The sequence below is a fragment of the Equus caballus genome, chromosome 15 (assembly GCF_041296265.1).
Source record: "Equus caballus isolate H_3958 breed thoroughbred chromosome 15, TB-T2T, whole genome shotgun sequence".
NCBI lineage: Eukaryota > Metazoa > Chordata > Mammalia > Perissodactyla > Equidae > Equus > Equus caballus.
This window is the reverse complement of record NC_091698.1, coordinates 104598743-104614300: the sequence shown is the minus strand read 5'-3', so window position 1 is coordinate 104614300 and position 15558 is coordinate 104598743. Positions and strand designations below refer to the sequence as shown.

General features: G+C 46.5%; 1 protein-coding gene across 12 annotated transcripts in view; it reads right to left on the bottom strand.

Annotated features, from left to right (window-relative positions):
- Positions 1 to 15558, bottom strand: part of EIPR1 (EARP complex and GARP complex interacting protein 1) — a 136754-nt gene that overhangs the window by 36399 nt on the left and 84797 nt on the right. For 6 of the 12 annotated variants that reach the window (XM_070236751.1, XM_070236752.1, XM_070236753.1 and 3 more), the window contains 2 exons: positions 13462 to 13517; positions 10279 to 10435 (listed from right to left, as the gene is read on the bottom strand). In XM_070236751.1, coding sequence (XP_070092852.1) covers positions 10279 to 10435; positions 13462 to 13477 — 173 coding nt within the window. In that variant the 5' untranslated portion in view covers positions 13478 to 13517. The remainder of the gene's footprint in view (positions 1 to 10278; positions 10436 to 13461; positions 13518 to 15558) is intronic. The other 6 variants (XM_001503640.5, XM_070236758.1, XM_070236757.1 and 3 more) reach the window with 1 other exon arrangement.

The window sequence follows — 15558 nt, the reverse complement described above, 5'->3', positions numbered from 1 at the left end:
AAATAGGATTAGAGGATCTACAAGTAAAACCAGAATGCCCAAGTGTACTTTTTTGGCCATTACGCGAGGTGACTGCATGTCCTGATCTGCTGGACAGGCCAGCAAGATTACCACCACACCCCTTTCGCTCCTGATTTGCTCCATACCCCAGTCCCCGTGCCAGCCTCGGGCACGCCTTCCTGTCTGTCAACCTACCCTTGGCTTCCCAGCTCTAGTTCTCTCACCTTATTCCTTTCATACACTTGCCTTTTGTCCTGTAACTTATGTTCATGTAAGATGCTTCGATAAACAAACCAAGTCTTTTGTTTTCTCTAGGGTGGTGTAAAACCAAACACTGAACAAAGCTCCCTCCTGAGGAGAAGCATTCTAAGGCGCTCAAGCAGACTGTCTGTAAACGAGACTGCATACTGCGTGGGGGCCCCGTCAGCGAGGAAAGCTACCATGCATGGGGGCCCCATCAGCGAGGAAAGCTACCGTGGATGGGGGCCCAGTCAGTGAGGAAAGCTACCGTGGATGGGGGCCCGTCAGTGAGGAAAGCTACTGTGGATGGGGGCCTGTCAGTGAGGAAAGCTACTGTGGATGGGGACCCATCGGTGAGGAAAGCTACTGTGGATGGGGACCCGTCGATGAGGAAAGCTACTGTGGATGGGGACCCGATGGTGAGGAAAGCTACTGTGGATGGGGCCCCGTCGATGAGGAAAGCTACTGTGGATGGGGCCTGTCGGTGAGGAAAGCTACTGTGGATGGGGGCCTGTCGGTGAGGAAAGCTGCTGTGGATGGGGGCCTGTCAGTGAGGAAAGCTACTGTGGATGGGGCCCCATCAGTGAGGAAAGCTACTGTGGAGAGGGCAAGTTCCCTGGTATCTCATCATCTATCCACAGTGACACATCTGAAAATAACCCGTTACTTTATGGTAGCAATCCTACAACCACAAGCGTCTGTAACAGACCTTGGAATAACTGGAGTATGCAAAGTGCAATAAAAGGAGAAATTCCATTTTATCATGGATCATCACCATGGAACTAGTGCTATCAACACAAGAAAATAACCTAGAATTCTGCCATACTGCTACTCTAAACTAAGTTTATTTCTTTGTTCATAAAAATCATCCACTTTTCTGCTTTCTCACACTCCACCAGTGAATTTGGAGGACATAAAATTATATTAACAAGTCAAGACCAAGCAGCTATAGCTAATATAAGTGTGCTATGTTCCTTCATAATCACTGAGACAAAAATCTAAGAAAAGGGACGACTCTGTAAATAAACCCGAATAAAAAATCTAAACTTCTTTGAGGCCCGTAATAGCAGGAACGATGGTTCTAATTTGGCAGGTTTCACGCTGATCAAACAAAATACCTACTTCTTGTCTTCAGTTAAATGACTCCACAATGAAGGATTCACACTCTGGATTCTGGCACCTGGGGCGAGGACGGCTCGACGGACACTAGGAATTCTTAAAACAACCTCAATGTGGAACTAATTTAAATTCACACAATCTGCCCATCTTATCTATTGCCCACAGCCTTGTAGGGTATGAATGGGGGTGCCTTGATTCCACCAACAGGGTGGTACAACTCCTACAACGATGGAAACCACCACAACATGACACACACGAGGCAGCTGCTTGAAAATAAACATTTCAGTACAAAAGAAATAAATGCTCATGTTGAGAGGATTCGCTCCAATTCCATTCTAAAACTCATCAAGTTTACTATTTTACTGAAAAAGGGAAAACCTTAAGGAAGAAACATATCTATTAAGTCATTGGTGATTAAGTCCCTGGTTACCAGTCAAATTTTGAAAACCATCTAAAGAAAGAATGTAACAAATTATTTCCCCAGCTTATTATCTCCCTCTCTTAAAACATACAGATATGGCAATCTAGTTCATTTCTTCTTGCTTGAAAATTCACAATAGAACGCAGGATAGCCTCTCACGAGTGCCACACAGATTACGAAAAAAAGACTTTACGAGTTCCACCATTACATCAAGAAGCATACTGATCAAATCTGTGGATGTAAAAGTTCTTGGTGGCTGTGCCATGTGGAAGATTTCCAGCGACAACTGCGCTATGTGCTGCCTAGTACCCCTTTCTGAGATGAGTCTCTGCAACTTTTGGCCCTCGGTGACTTAGTTATTAAAAGTCTGTGTTTATTCTGACATCTCCCACCTGCACAAACTTGCAGCTCCATCAACCAAATGACTCTATTTACAGTCAGACAAACAGCACAGGGCAGATTCAGGCTGGACATGAGGGGAAAGGTATTTTTTTCTTTTGGGGGGAGGCTAACATCAGTAGTTAACAGGCTAAGGGAACGCTCTGTGGTGTATGTGCACAGCTCCATAGAAACAAGCACTGTGACACCTGGAATGCAGAAGTGGAAAGAGACCCGCTCATAGAGTAGAAACACAATGGCACTCACCACCGAGACCTCTACTCCTCAGAAGCTTCCCTCCGGTGGGAAATGCTGGAGGGTCGGGCATCTATCGCAATCTTGGGGCAGATGTGGGTGGTGAGGGACACACCTGTACCGGCCAACCCCTGGAGCACAGCTCCGTGCCAGAGCCACCACTGTCCTGTCCTCCAGCTCTAGAGACAGCCAAGGCAGAGCTGGGACCCCAATGATGAATTTGGGTCCTCTGAATGATAAATTTGTGCCAGCCCTAGTCCAGAGGTCCCAGCCGCTCCTCCTCAAGGCAGACGTCATCCTGACCCATGGAGGAGAGCAGGCTGATTGCGCACAAGCTCTGCACCCCTCTCCTCAGCCAGTTCAGCAAGTGCAACCTTCTGCTCCCTGGGTCTTCCTGGCAACTCAGAGAGAGCTTGAAACCAGAATATCTTTTGAAATAAAATCCTGAATAGAAGTTGGGGCTTTCCTCTTCTTCTCCTCCTCCCCACCCCTTGGTTTTTAAACAAAAGAAGAAAAATCAACTATAGTCAAAAATTCTCATACATGCAGTTAGTACACCTTCAAGTTTAAACTTTTAAAATTATTTAAACCTCAAGTTTAAATAATCACAAATAAAACCTTACAAAACAAATTCTCCTAAACTCTTCCATTGGATACGCTGGTATGTCTCTCTGTCCAACATGTTCCGGGAAACACCCATTTGGTTCATAAGAGGATTGAATGAAACATACTTTCAACCATATTATTTAAAGGAAAGGTGGACTAAAATCTTAGAAAAGATATGAATTTCTCCTGTAACATAAATGACTATCTACACTTTCTGCACCGTACGTTCAGATTTTCGTATCTGAATCTTCCTAGAGTAAGTCATATCTGCATATTGCATTTTACTTTTTTCCCATCATCACCCTTTCTAACTTAATTTAATAACATTTACATAGGGCAAGGGAGACTCTGACAACCACTCCCCATTTTACAATGGAGACTTTAAACAAACTTGAACGAAGAAGACATTTTAATATTATCCTATAATACCAGAAGATTGTTTCTTTCCTACACAAAAGAAGGGATGTTAGGCATCCTTCTGGGCTTCTTTAAAGCTAACGGACAACTTCAGTGGTGAGCTAGGACCCAGGGAAGCCGCTGCTGGGTGCAGTTTTAAAAACCGTACATCTGGGCTGGGTTGAAAGCAAAGAGCACATCCACGAACCTGATAAAGTTTGATAAATCTTCAGTGATGATGCTTCATAATCACTGAGAATTGTCTACCATCATTAACAGTAGAATCGTATCAAAGGATCGCTGAAAACTTCAAACATATTTTCTTAATTATCCTCAAAGATAACTTTCGCAAGATGTCAAGGATAACTATGAATTTACTCTGTAACATTCACCTAAGTCAATTTCCACTGTTCTATCCTACTGAACTAAAAAGGAGGAAGACAAAAAGAGACATGAGGCCAAACCCTTTTTTTTCCTGGACAAAAGACCTCAAGTATTTGGTGGACCCACACTCACTGCTCTTCTTTCACTTCCTCTCCAGTCTCAGCACCGCAGTCTATGCCGTTTCCTTTCTTCTAATCATAATCTTAGCAGGTACACCCACTTTCCCAAGTATCCCTAAATACCTCAGCCTGCCTGGCATTTCAGTTTGATATTTATCTCTACCTACAACAAAGAGCTTTCCCCTCAAGAGCTGGCTTAGGAAGCAAGGTCAGCCGGCCACTGTGTGCAAGTGTCATGGGCATTTGGAACGCCATTAGAGAAATACTCAGTGTGTCCAATGCAGTGGGGCTAACCCCAGCCCACCACGGGCTCCTCCACACTCTGGGTGGTGGTGTGAGCGGGGAGGAGGCTGCAACGGAGCTAACCCCATCCCACCACAGACTCCTCCACACTCTGGGTGGTGGCGGTGTGAGCGGGGAGGAGGCTGCAACGGAGCTAACCCCATCCCACCACAGACTCCTCCACACTCTGGGTGGTGGCACTGTGAGCGGGGAGGAGGCTGCAGTGGGGCTAACCCCAGCCCATCACGGGCTCCTCCACACTCTGGGTAGTGGCACTGTGAGCGGGGAGGAGGCTGCAATGGAGCTAACCCCAGCCCATCACGGGCTCCTCCACACTCTGGGTGGTGGCGGTGTGAGCGGGGAGGAGGCTGCAATGGAGCTAACCCCAGCCCACCACGGGCTCCTCCACACTCTGGGTGGTGGCGGTGTGAGTGGGGAGGAGGCTGCAGTGGGGCTAACCCCAGCCCATCACGGGCTCCTCCACACTCTGGGTGGTGGCACTGTGAGCGGGGAGGAGGCTGCAATGGAGCTAACCCCAGCCCATCACGGACTCCTCCACACTCTGGGTGGTGGCGGTGTGAGCGGGGAGGAGGCTGCAGTGGGGCTAACCCCAGCCCATCACGGACTCCTCCACACTCTGGGTGGTGGCGGTGTGAGCGGGGAGGAGGCTGCAGTGGGGCTAACCCCATCCCACCACGGACTCCTCCACACTCTGGGTGGTGGCGGTGTGAGCGGGGAGGAGGCTGCAATGGAGCTAACCCCAGCCCACCACGGGCTCCTCCACACTCTGGGTGGTGGCGGTGTGAGCGGGCAGGAGGCTGCAGCTAACTGTTGTTAAATTTGTTTCCATCCCTTGAAAGTCTCATTTTCGTAACTTCTTTAAAGGAGATTTCCATCATCCATGAAACACAGCAGTTCGTGTGACTACTCTCGATGCACCACTTGGGCAATGGAGCACACCAAGAATATACTGGAGTTTCTATTATTTTGACTTTGCTTCCACTTGCTGGCAGGGAGCATTAATCCTCAGCTAAGGTGCATCACTCTTTAACAGCTGGAAAGCCTCTTCATCATCAAAGGGCGATGGAGAACCATAAAATTACCCTGTTGCGGCTAATCAGCCCTGGAGCCAACAGCGATGAGGGTGCACTGCGGAGACTCGACCTCACAGCCTCACGGTGAGCTGACACAAGAGAACGGCACTCTCAGAGAATCACTGCCTCCTTCCTCCCTCCTCTGTAGACTTCCTAGAAACTTCTCCTTTATCAGGGCTCCCAAAGCCGCTGGTATGCAGAGGAGACAGTACGTGCAGTGCCAGGGGGCAGCAGAGAATCTGGTGGGCCTGCAGCCCCCTGCTCACTATCGATGCACATACCACATATGTTGGTAAAACGCATTACCTGTCAGGCTAATCACCGACCCACGGAGAAGCCTACTCCTTTACAGAATGACCACACAGTGCAAAAGGGAGAGCTGTAGAAGGCTCTTCAGAGTCCTTCCTCACTCACTCCTGAGAAGCAAAAGTGTCAGCTACGTGTGTGACATGGGATTAACTCTTCTCCCCCTTTTACCTCAGCTTCTTTAACAAAATAAGGTAGAATTTTATTAATTTTACTTACTCATCTAGATCTCATCTTATTCCAGAAAGAATTTAAGGCAGCTAACAGATATAACCTGAAATACGATGGGATGGACACACTGAAAATGGCTGAAACACCACAATTTGGTAAAAGCATCCCCAAGGTCAGTCCAATGCCCATGCATCCAGCCGTGGCTGAAGGGATGTCACCCCAGGAGGCCTCATCTGAATGATGCCACATGGCAATGTCCCAGGTGAGGTGCTGCCTGGGCAGAGCAGTGGTGCCACTCACTTCAGTGCTCAGGCACAGCACACAGAGGGTCACGAGTTATTACATGGTTTATTAAGGAAAAAGGTATGTGGCACTAAGCAAGTACGAAAGAGAGGCCCTGCATCTAATGAATTTAGAGCTGGAAAGAACATCTGAGATCCCCCACCATCACCCCCATCTCACACATGAGAAAACAAGGCCCAAACAGACATGACTCGCCCAAAGGGACAGCGAGAACAAGCTACAGATCTGCGGGCAGGGCCCAGGCCCACCTTTTCTTCCACAGTCACCACACACTGCCCCAAGGAGCAAACCAAGAGTGGAGAGGAGAGAGGATGCTAGAACAGAAGGTGGCTTTGTTATCTGAAAAATGAGGAATTCTCCTAAAAAAGCACAATTTATTTATATCATCCAGAAAGAACTCGCTAGGAGATGTGTGAACATTCTTAAAACGTATTCTGATGAATATGTGTTTATACTCCCAAATCAGAGTGTGATGACTACAAATGGGTCCTTTTGCTTATTCGGAAGGGAGGTAATTCTGGGGGCATGTGTGGGGTTCTAGGGTCAGACCGCCCGGCTATGAATCCCAATTACACCATCGAGGAGGAACTAACCCTGGATGCATTCTCTTTTCTCTCTCTGGACTGCAGGTACCTTATCGGCAACAATCCATACTTTATAGGGTCATTGTGGGAAATAAACAAGGAGAGGCATGTAAATCCTCAGAATGAACCCATAGTCACGGCTCAATATCATTACTGTGGCTGCAGTTCATTCCTTGTCTCTCTCAAACACACAAGTGCCTGCTGTGTGCCAGGCACTGTCCTTGGTGCTGAGGATGCAGCCTGTAAACTGACAAGGCATCTGCCCCAGGAAATCAACCTACAGAGAAAGAGAGCATGAAAGCAGAGAGTGGAGGGTCAGGCAGTGATAACTACCATTAAGAGAGATAAAATTGGGTAAAATGACAGGAAGGCGTGGGTGGGGTGGAGCAGTGATTATTTAGAGAGAATAAGAAGTGACACTGAGCCAAGACACGGACAGCTCTTTCATCATCACAGGAGCTAGGTGGCGTGGGCATGGAAGGCCCCTCTAACTCAGCCAGGGACCTGCATCCCCACAGTGTAGAACTGAGAGAATTAGGCCAACAAGGGGCTGAGAGGTATGTCACACCCACCCCTTTGCTGCCTTATTTTTATTATGTATCCTAACTAATATGGTAAGTACCACAGAGATCCTGCCATGGAACCATCATGACAACTGTGCAACATTATCTCCTTTTCAGGAATAACAGAAAGAAAAAATAAACAAACGGGACTACATCAGTCTACAAAGCTTCTGTAAGGCAAAGGGAACCATCAACAAAATGAAAAAACAATCCACCAACTGGGAGAAAATATTTGCAAATCATCTATCTGATAAGAAGTTAATTTCCAAAATATATAAAGAATACATACAACTCATCAACAAAAAAACAAACAACCCAATCAAAAAATGGGCAGAGGATGTGAGCAAACATTTTTCCAAAGAAGATTTACAGATGGCCAACAGGCACATGAAAAGATGTTCAACATCACTAATTATCAGTAAAATACAAATCAAAACTAGAATGAGATATCACCTCACGCCCATCAGAATGGCTATAATTAACTAAACAAGAAATAACAAGTGTTGGAGAGGATGTGGAGAAAAGGGAACCCCCATATACTGCTGGTGGGAATGCAAACTGGTGCAGCCTCTATGGAAAACAGTATGGAGATTTCCCAAAAAAGTAAATATAGAACTACCCAGAGATACTCTACTTCTGGGTACTTATCCAAAGAACATGAAATCAACAATTCAAAAAGATACATGCACCCCGATGTTCATCACAGCATCATCCACAATAGCCAAGACATGGAAGCAACTCAACTGCCTATCAATGATGAATGGATAAAGATGTGGTATATATGCATACAATGGAATGGTACTCAGCCATAAAAAAAAAAAAATCCTGCCATTTGTGACAACACGGATAGACTCTGAGGGTATTACGCTAAGGAAAATAAATCAGATGGAAAAAAGACAAATACCATATGAGTTCACTCACATGTGGAATATAAACAAACAAACATAGACACAGAGAACAGATTGGTAGTTACCAGAGGGGTAGGGGTGGAGGGAGGGAAAAAGGGGTTAAGGGGCACATATGTATGGTGATTAATAAAGAAACTAGAGTATTTGTGGTGAACAGGATGCAGTCTATTGCAGAAACTGAAATATGATGTGCATCTGAAATTTACACAGTGTTATAACACTTTGAACAATGGCAGCAATTCCAGAAAAACAGCATTCCAAGGTGAATTTGAGGACAGTTTAATTTGGATGGTTTAAATATCAACAATTACTTCCTAACAAGTTCATAGGTGTGTGACACAAGGATATGATCAGACGTAACATTTCCCTCTGACATTCATTTCCCTGAAACACACATGGACAGGCATGGCTTGCTTTTCTGAAGGCACATTTGATGGAGTATTTGAACCTAAGTGGGCAGTTGGGCAAGCAGACCAACAGCCCCTCCTGTAGCTTTGCGTTCATGCAGAGAGTTCCCTCCTCTGAGCTTAGCCTACTTCTGTAATCGCCAAAGGCATGGACACCATCCGTATACATCAACCTTCCCAAAATGATGCACGCCTGAACTGTGCCTTACTCGCTTGCTCCCCTAGTGCCACTGCATGTCCTGGAACACACACACACACATACATACACATGTGTGCACACATGCACACACATGCTCTTGCACCCAGACACATACACGTGCAAATGTTTGCTAGGAAATGACGTTACTGTTTGAAACGTGGAACTCTTAATAGTGTCATGTCATTTGCAGGGACATGCTCTGCACTCAGAGGGTCCAGACAACCCCACCCAGGGACTGTAGGACTCTTCATCTGCGTGCCCTTACTCTGCAGGACGGTGCCTGACACGTGGGCAAGGAGAACTCACCACTGCCCTAGCGGCAGTCTGACAATCACGAGCACACACCTACTACAAACTAATACACAAAAGGCCTTCCAGAGCCACGAACCACGTGGGCCTGCGGCTCTGCTCTCCTCCATTACTCAAGACCCACAGCTGGTGACGGAAACTGGCATCAGTCCCAGCTCCAAATGTCACCTCCTAAGTGAATCCCTCTTCAATTCCTCTAGTAAAAATTAATTACTCCTTCCTCAGGGGGCCTGCAGCACACAGTTCATAATGATTTCAGTGAATGCACAGCCTACCCTGTGTCTCGGTTAGATGTTTACACCATGGGTCTCCCACAAGAGATCACGACTCCTTGAGGCCGGGTCCCCCGACCTGTCACCTTGGCGTCCCTGGAGCCTGGCAGGTGTGAGTAGCAGGTGCTTAATAAGTATCTGTTGGATTAAATTTATTTAATTGGTAGAGCTGACTATGACAGAATTGACTGTAGAGGAGATGTGGCTTTCTCATGCACACACACAGAGAAGTGTTACTGTATTAAATGAAACAATAATCACTGTTGTATTTGTAAACACCCATAACAACATTATGTTTCCACAGTCCCTTCTAGAAAGCACGGCTTCTTGAATTTGCTGAGGCTTCAATGACTTGAGAGATGAGCTGTGAGCGTTCTGAGGAGGGTCCCTGGGTACCACAGTGGGTACAGCAAACCCTCCATCACAACACACAGGCAGCGACTGGCCAGGGAGCCCTAATGAATGGTGGTGGCATCTCTCTGCCCTCGATACTGCACGTGACATTTGGGGGAAATAAATACAAGATGAAGACATGGCAGGACTGGGGACAGCAGCACGCATGCACAGTGCATCCATATTTAGTCCACAGAAGAAGAATTATAAGCTTCCAGCCTGAAGTCACAGTGTCTTTACAAGCTAAGAAGCAACCTGACACAGCAGTGCCGCACAGGGCCCGCCTGCTGTCATCCTGGCAGGGACTGGCGCAACACTGACTCTGGAAGAAAAGGAAAACGGACGCAGGCCCTTCACTATATATGCAGCAGGGTTTCTGTAAATGTGGCGAATCTAGAAAACAACTGGGACTACAAAGAAAAGCAAGCAAGCAAGCAATTTATACCACCATTTTAAAAGAAAGGAGAGGTTTCAGTGTGCACCACGGCTTCTGCAGTGTGAATCTGCACAACTCCACACTGTCTAACCTTCAGGCTCGTGCTGGGTGTATGAAATATGCAGAAGCCTACCAGGCCATGCTGCCGTGGGCTGTGTTGTCAAGGTGACAGAGCAGCTCCAGGGTATGCGCAGTGCTGGATGAATCGTCAGGGGACTCGTGGCTGCCTGGTTCCAATTCCTTCGGCATCCTCCACACAGCCGCACACGTCAGGACTTTGCTGTCTGAAGCTAAGCAACAGAGGATAATGTCAACAGAGCATGGTGTGTGGCACATTCCGCAGACAGCGCACCAACACCCACCCGGATCCAGAGGCAGGGCACATCTGCTCTGTAAAATATCTAACATCGCGGGGAGCAGAGAGAGCAGAGAGAGGGCCATGGGCCCGGGGTCAGCCAGCAGAACATGCACTGCTCACAGTCAGCGACCGCTTAACCTGCTGCTTCCTTGTTTGAAACCATCTTTCTGTTTCAGAAGAAAATTTAATTTCCTCAAAATCGATTTCCTTTCATTCTTCTTCAACTGTTTTTCAAAACAGCCAGCAAAATGGGAGAAGGGGTGCACTAAAGATATACAGTCATGCGCCGCTAACAACTTTCCGGTCAACGACGGACCACATACACGACTGTGGTCCCATAAGATTGGTCCCACACAGCCTAGGTGTGCAGTAGGCTATGCCATCTAGGCTTGTGTAAGTACAAAATATGCTGTTCACACTATGATGAAATCACCTAACAACGCCTTTCTCAGAACGCGTCCCTGTCGTTACGTGACGCATGACTGTAGTCACCACAAATGCAGCTCGGGTCAGTCTAAGGTTGGCACTGAACAGATTTTTCCTTACGGTTCTGTGAGAGCATCGTACACAGGTACTAATAAGCACCCTGAGCAGCACTCCCTTTGGAAACAGTGTCCAAGGTGGTGAGTCTACAAGGCCCCGCAGGCTGAGCACGCATGGCGGTCTGGCCGCGCCCTGCCTTGCCTGGCAGAGAGTAGCCCAGTGCCCAGTGTGACACTTTGCACTGCTCCACCAGCCACACAGGCACAGCGTCTCCTCCAAACATCAGTATCCTTGCACGCTCCTGCTGGTGGCTGCCCAGTAGCCCCTCAGAGTCCTGATAATCTTGATTTTTAAGATGTTCTGGGAATATGTGCATTCTTAGAGCACCCTGAAAAGCCACTTCATGGATAAAGAGACCAAACTTAGATGAGAAAGCCTGGGGTCACTTGTTTCCAGGGAACGGGCCAGGCTCTGGGTCTCTGTCCGTCTAGAAAACTTTTCAATAAGACAAAAAGACAAAGAAGACACAAAAATCAGATTTAATATTAGGTGATAAAAACTGAATCATAAATTCCTAAATCTAAATGCTTTCAAGTTTGCTTTCCAGTTAGTTCCAAACTGCATATGTGCTAATAAACATCTTCTCCTTTTAAACACGGCATTAATAAATGACGATAAAACAATGAACAGTTTTCAACGTTAAGATAAAAAGAATTGTAGAACAAGAAAGAACACCTCGTGAGTACTATTTCCTACACACAAAATAAGAAACAACAAGGGACCAGACGCTGCATTAGAAAACGCCCCACTTATTAGCTACAATGTCCTTCATTCTGAACACCAACAAGTCAACCAGGAAATACGGCAGCAAAGACCACGGGCAAAACTCCTGGCTTCACGGGTAACATTATTATTACCGTGATCACCACGACTATATAACAAGTGGAAGGATCAGGAATTCAACCGTGGCTTCCGGATCCAATCTCAGTGCTCATGTCATGCACCTCGTAGGGTCTGAACGATATGGAACCGTGGCTAAAAGAAAAAGAATCACGTGTGCCATATATATACACTTAATGTAACATTTCCATTTTAACTATGAAAATGTAGCACACAATGGCTTCTGTCTACATGAGAAATTAATTTTTTGCTGAAATTTTCAGTTACATAGTCTTTTTGCAGAGCCTCTGAGATTGGCAATGGCACTCTCAAAAACATGAGAATAACCAAAGAGAGAACTGGCAACTTTGAGTGGAAAGAAGAAATGAATGCCGGAAACTTTTACCCAACAGACGCACAGGTTATACTGATCTTCCCAAATGACAAAAAAAGAAATGTCTAATCCGAAAAGTGATGGAACTAACAAAAGTGAGACCTAAACTGTGGCTTTACTGCAAAATGAATGAAATGCACAAAATGACAGAAGGTATGGGATAGTAAAAATAGCTATTATACGGAAAAAATAACTAGTGGCAGATTCCCCTTGAACAAATTCCTTCTTTGGAGAATTTGGTTCAGGTGTCAGGAAAATAGCTCTCTTCATGTAACCGCCTGCTCCCCCAGCAAATGTAATAGTTAAAGGTGAAATATTAAATGCTTTCCCCTTGAGAAGAGGAAGGAGACAAGCACGCTTTGTATTACCACTTCTAGCTAACATTATACTAGAGGTCCCAAAGACTTCAGGATGGCAAGAAAAAAAAACAAAGGTATAAGAATAGAAAAGGAGAAATAAAAATACCATAACTTGCTAAGGATTCTGTGTGTAGAAAAGTTAAGATAATCTAGACTATACTATTAGAAATAAAACAGAATTTAGCAAAATTGTAAACACAAAGGTGATATATAAAAATCAATTGCATATTCGTAGATTACCAACAAAAACTTAGAAGATGAAATTTGAAAAAATATCAATACTAGCATTGAAAAATCAAATATCCAATAATATCTCAAACTAAAGATGTGAAAGACCTGTACATGGCAAAACATGCTGACAGACAGTACAGACCTAAATAAATGGACAGGTATACCACGTTCATGGATTGGAAGCTTCACTACTGTAGAGCCCGTGAGCCTCGATCAAAGTTCACCAAGCTCTTGGGTAGAAATCAACAACCTGCTTCTGAAGTCGTAAAATTTACATGGAAGTGTGAACTGCCCAGATAGGCAAGAGAGTCATGAAGAAGAAGACTAAAAGTGGACGATTTACAGATCCGGTGCCAGTTTAGCACTGGTACACAAATAGATAAACAGCCCAGAGAAAGGAAAGGAAGCCCAGACAGACCTTACAAAGACGGTCACTTGATTTACAAGGAAAATGCCACTGCATTAGAGTGGACAAAGGATGGTCTTTTCAATAAAAAATGCTGGATAAATTATATATCCATATGAAAAAATGAATTTGTATCCTACCTCACAACACACTCAAAAAATCCAGATAGACTGAAGATCAAAGTGTAAAAGATAAATAACACAAACCTTTTCTAGAATACATAGTAGAATATCCTCACAACCTCGGGAGAAGCAAAGATTTCCTAAACAGGGCAGAAAAAAACACTAATCACAGAGGAGAAGATTGACAACATAGGCCTCATTCAAATTAAGAACTTCTATTCACCAAAAGACACTAAACTGCATCAAAATTAAAGACTTCTGCTCTTGGAAAAACATTGTTTAAAAAATGAAGGAAAACTGGGAGAAAATATTCATAATACATATGTCTAACAAACGATTTGTATCCAGAATATTTAAAGAACTCTTACAACTTAATAATAAGACAAATAGCTCAATTTTTTTAAATGGGCAGAAGACTGAATCAGACACTTCACAAAAGAAACATATAAATGGTCACAAGGTCTGAGACCTAAAGTGTCATCACACCCCGTTAAAGTGGGGACATTTGGGGGCTAGCTAATAAATGAATTCCTGGACAAAGCCTGGTCACAGTAGATCCACTGGGTCTGTGGATCCAGCAGGTGGTCATTTCCATGGTCCATGAATGTAAAATGGAACCGACATATGGCAGGTGGCAAAATGCCCCTATTGGGTCCGTGGTCTGTGGGGTTAGTGGGAAGGTCACGTGGTAGCCTCTGACACTGGCCTCCCATCCTCACCCTGTCAAAGAGCAGTGGAGACACGTGCCTACTTTAAGGGTCTAGGGCATGAAGGGCTGGGGCCTTGTTTAATTCGCTGTCTGGCCTCTGCAGAAAGTGACTGGGTCCTGGTCAATGACTGTGAGCTGGTATAAACTCAACTCAGTGGAGGCCCCACTCACAGCTGTGGCGCCAGGAACCAGATATTCCTACATGGTCCTGTGTCCCCAACAGGAGAACACATGGCCCTGGGAACCAGATACATCCTACGTGGTCCTGTGTCCCCAACAGGAGAACACATGGGCCTGGGGTCAGGGGTGAGAGTAGGACTGAGCCCACTTATCATCATTCCCCAGGACCCCCAGGGCTCTATGTTTCCTGTGTCCCCAATCCTGGGCTCTGCAGGGTTGGAGGTCCTGATCCCCAAAGAGGGTGCCCTTGCCAGGGACACAGCAAGGATCCCCTCAAACCACAAGTGACAACTGCCACCTTGGCCACCTCTTGTCCAGGGACTGCAGGGAGTGGAGTCCCCACCTTGGTGGAGAAGAGGCTGCTTCCCGACAAGGCAGAAAGCGTGCAGGACGCAGGTGTGCGCTGAAGCAGCTTTTGTCTCTGTTGCCCAACCACGAGTGGGCCTCAGAGGGTGTGTACAGTTAACCAGGGCTCAGGCTGGGGCCCCCTAATAGGAGGACCACTGAGAGCAGCAGAGGGGACAGCTGAGGGAGGGGGGACTTAGGGAGGACAGTGGAGGAGAGGGATGATGGGTCCAGCTGTGGTCCTAAGGCCAACTGCAACAGTGGGCTGTAGCTCACGGCACTCACCTCCTCCTGGTGAGTCCCCACTCAAGAAGAGAGGCCCCTGGGGCCCTGGAGGGACTGAGAGGAGAACAAGGTCTGAGTGGCATGAGGGTTGACTATGGCAGCCATGGAGGTGCCCCTCAGACTTCCCCTCAGGAAAGGACATGCAGGTCAGCTGCAAGCAGTGCTGCCAGTGGACAGCCTCCAGCTTCCAGCCCAGCAGGATCCCCCTCCCTTTCAAGCAGAGGCCATGCTCTCCCAGGCACCCCCGCTAATGGCCAGGCGTAGCAGACACAGCGACGCTGGCTACAGCGGCCTCCGCAGGCAGCGGAGGCTCCGTGCTGTCTGCATCGGGGTCTGCAGCTCTCTCTGCCCACCCCGCCTCCTCTACTTCCATCTCTCCCGGCCCGGCCAGCCAGCAAGCCCACTGCACCCCACCCGCCTCAGCACTGTTTCCCCCCACAATGAGGGCGATCACTCCCTGGCACTTTAGACACATGTTTTACTCACATTTTATCATTTGTTTTAAGAAATAATCTTTTATTTTCAATAAATAACCTCAGTCTCAAAACTTAAAAACAGGGCACCACTCTCCTTACTTCATACTCCTGCTATACCCATGCCCTTTGCCACATGACTGCAGCCCTTCCCACCAGGGGGAAATGCTTCTTCCCTATTCTTGGCTC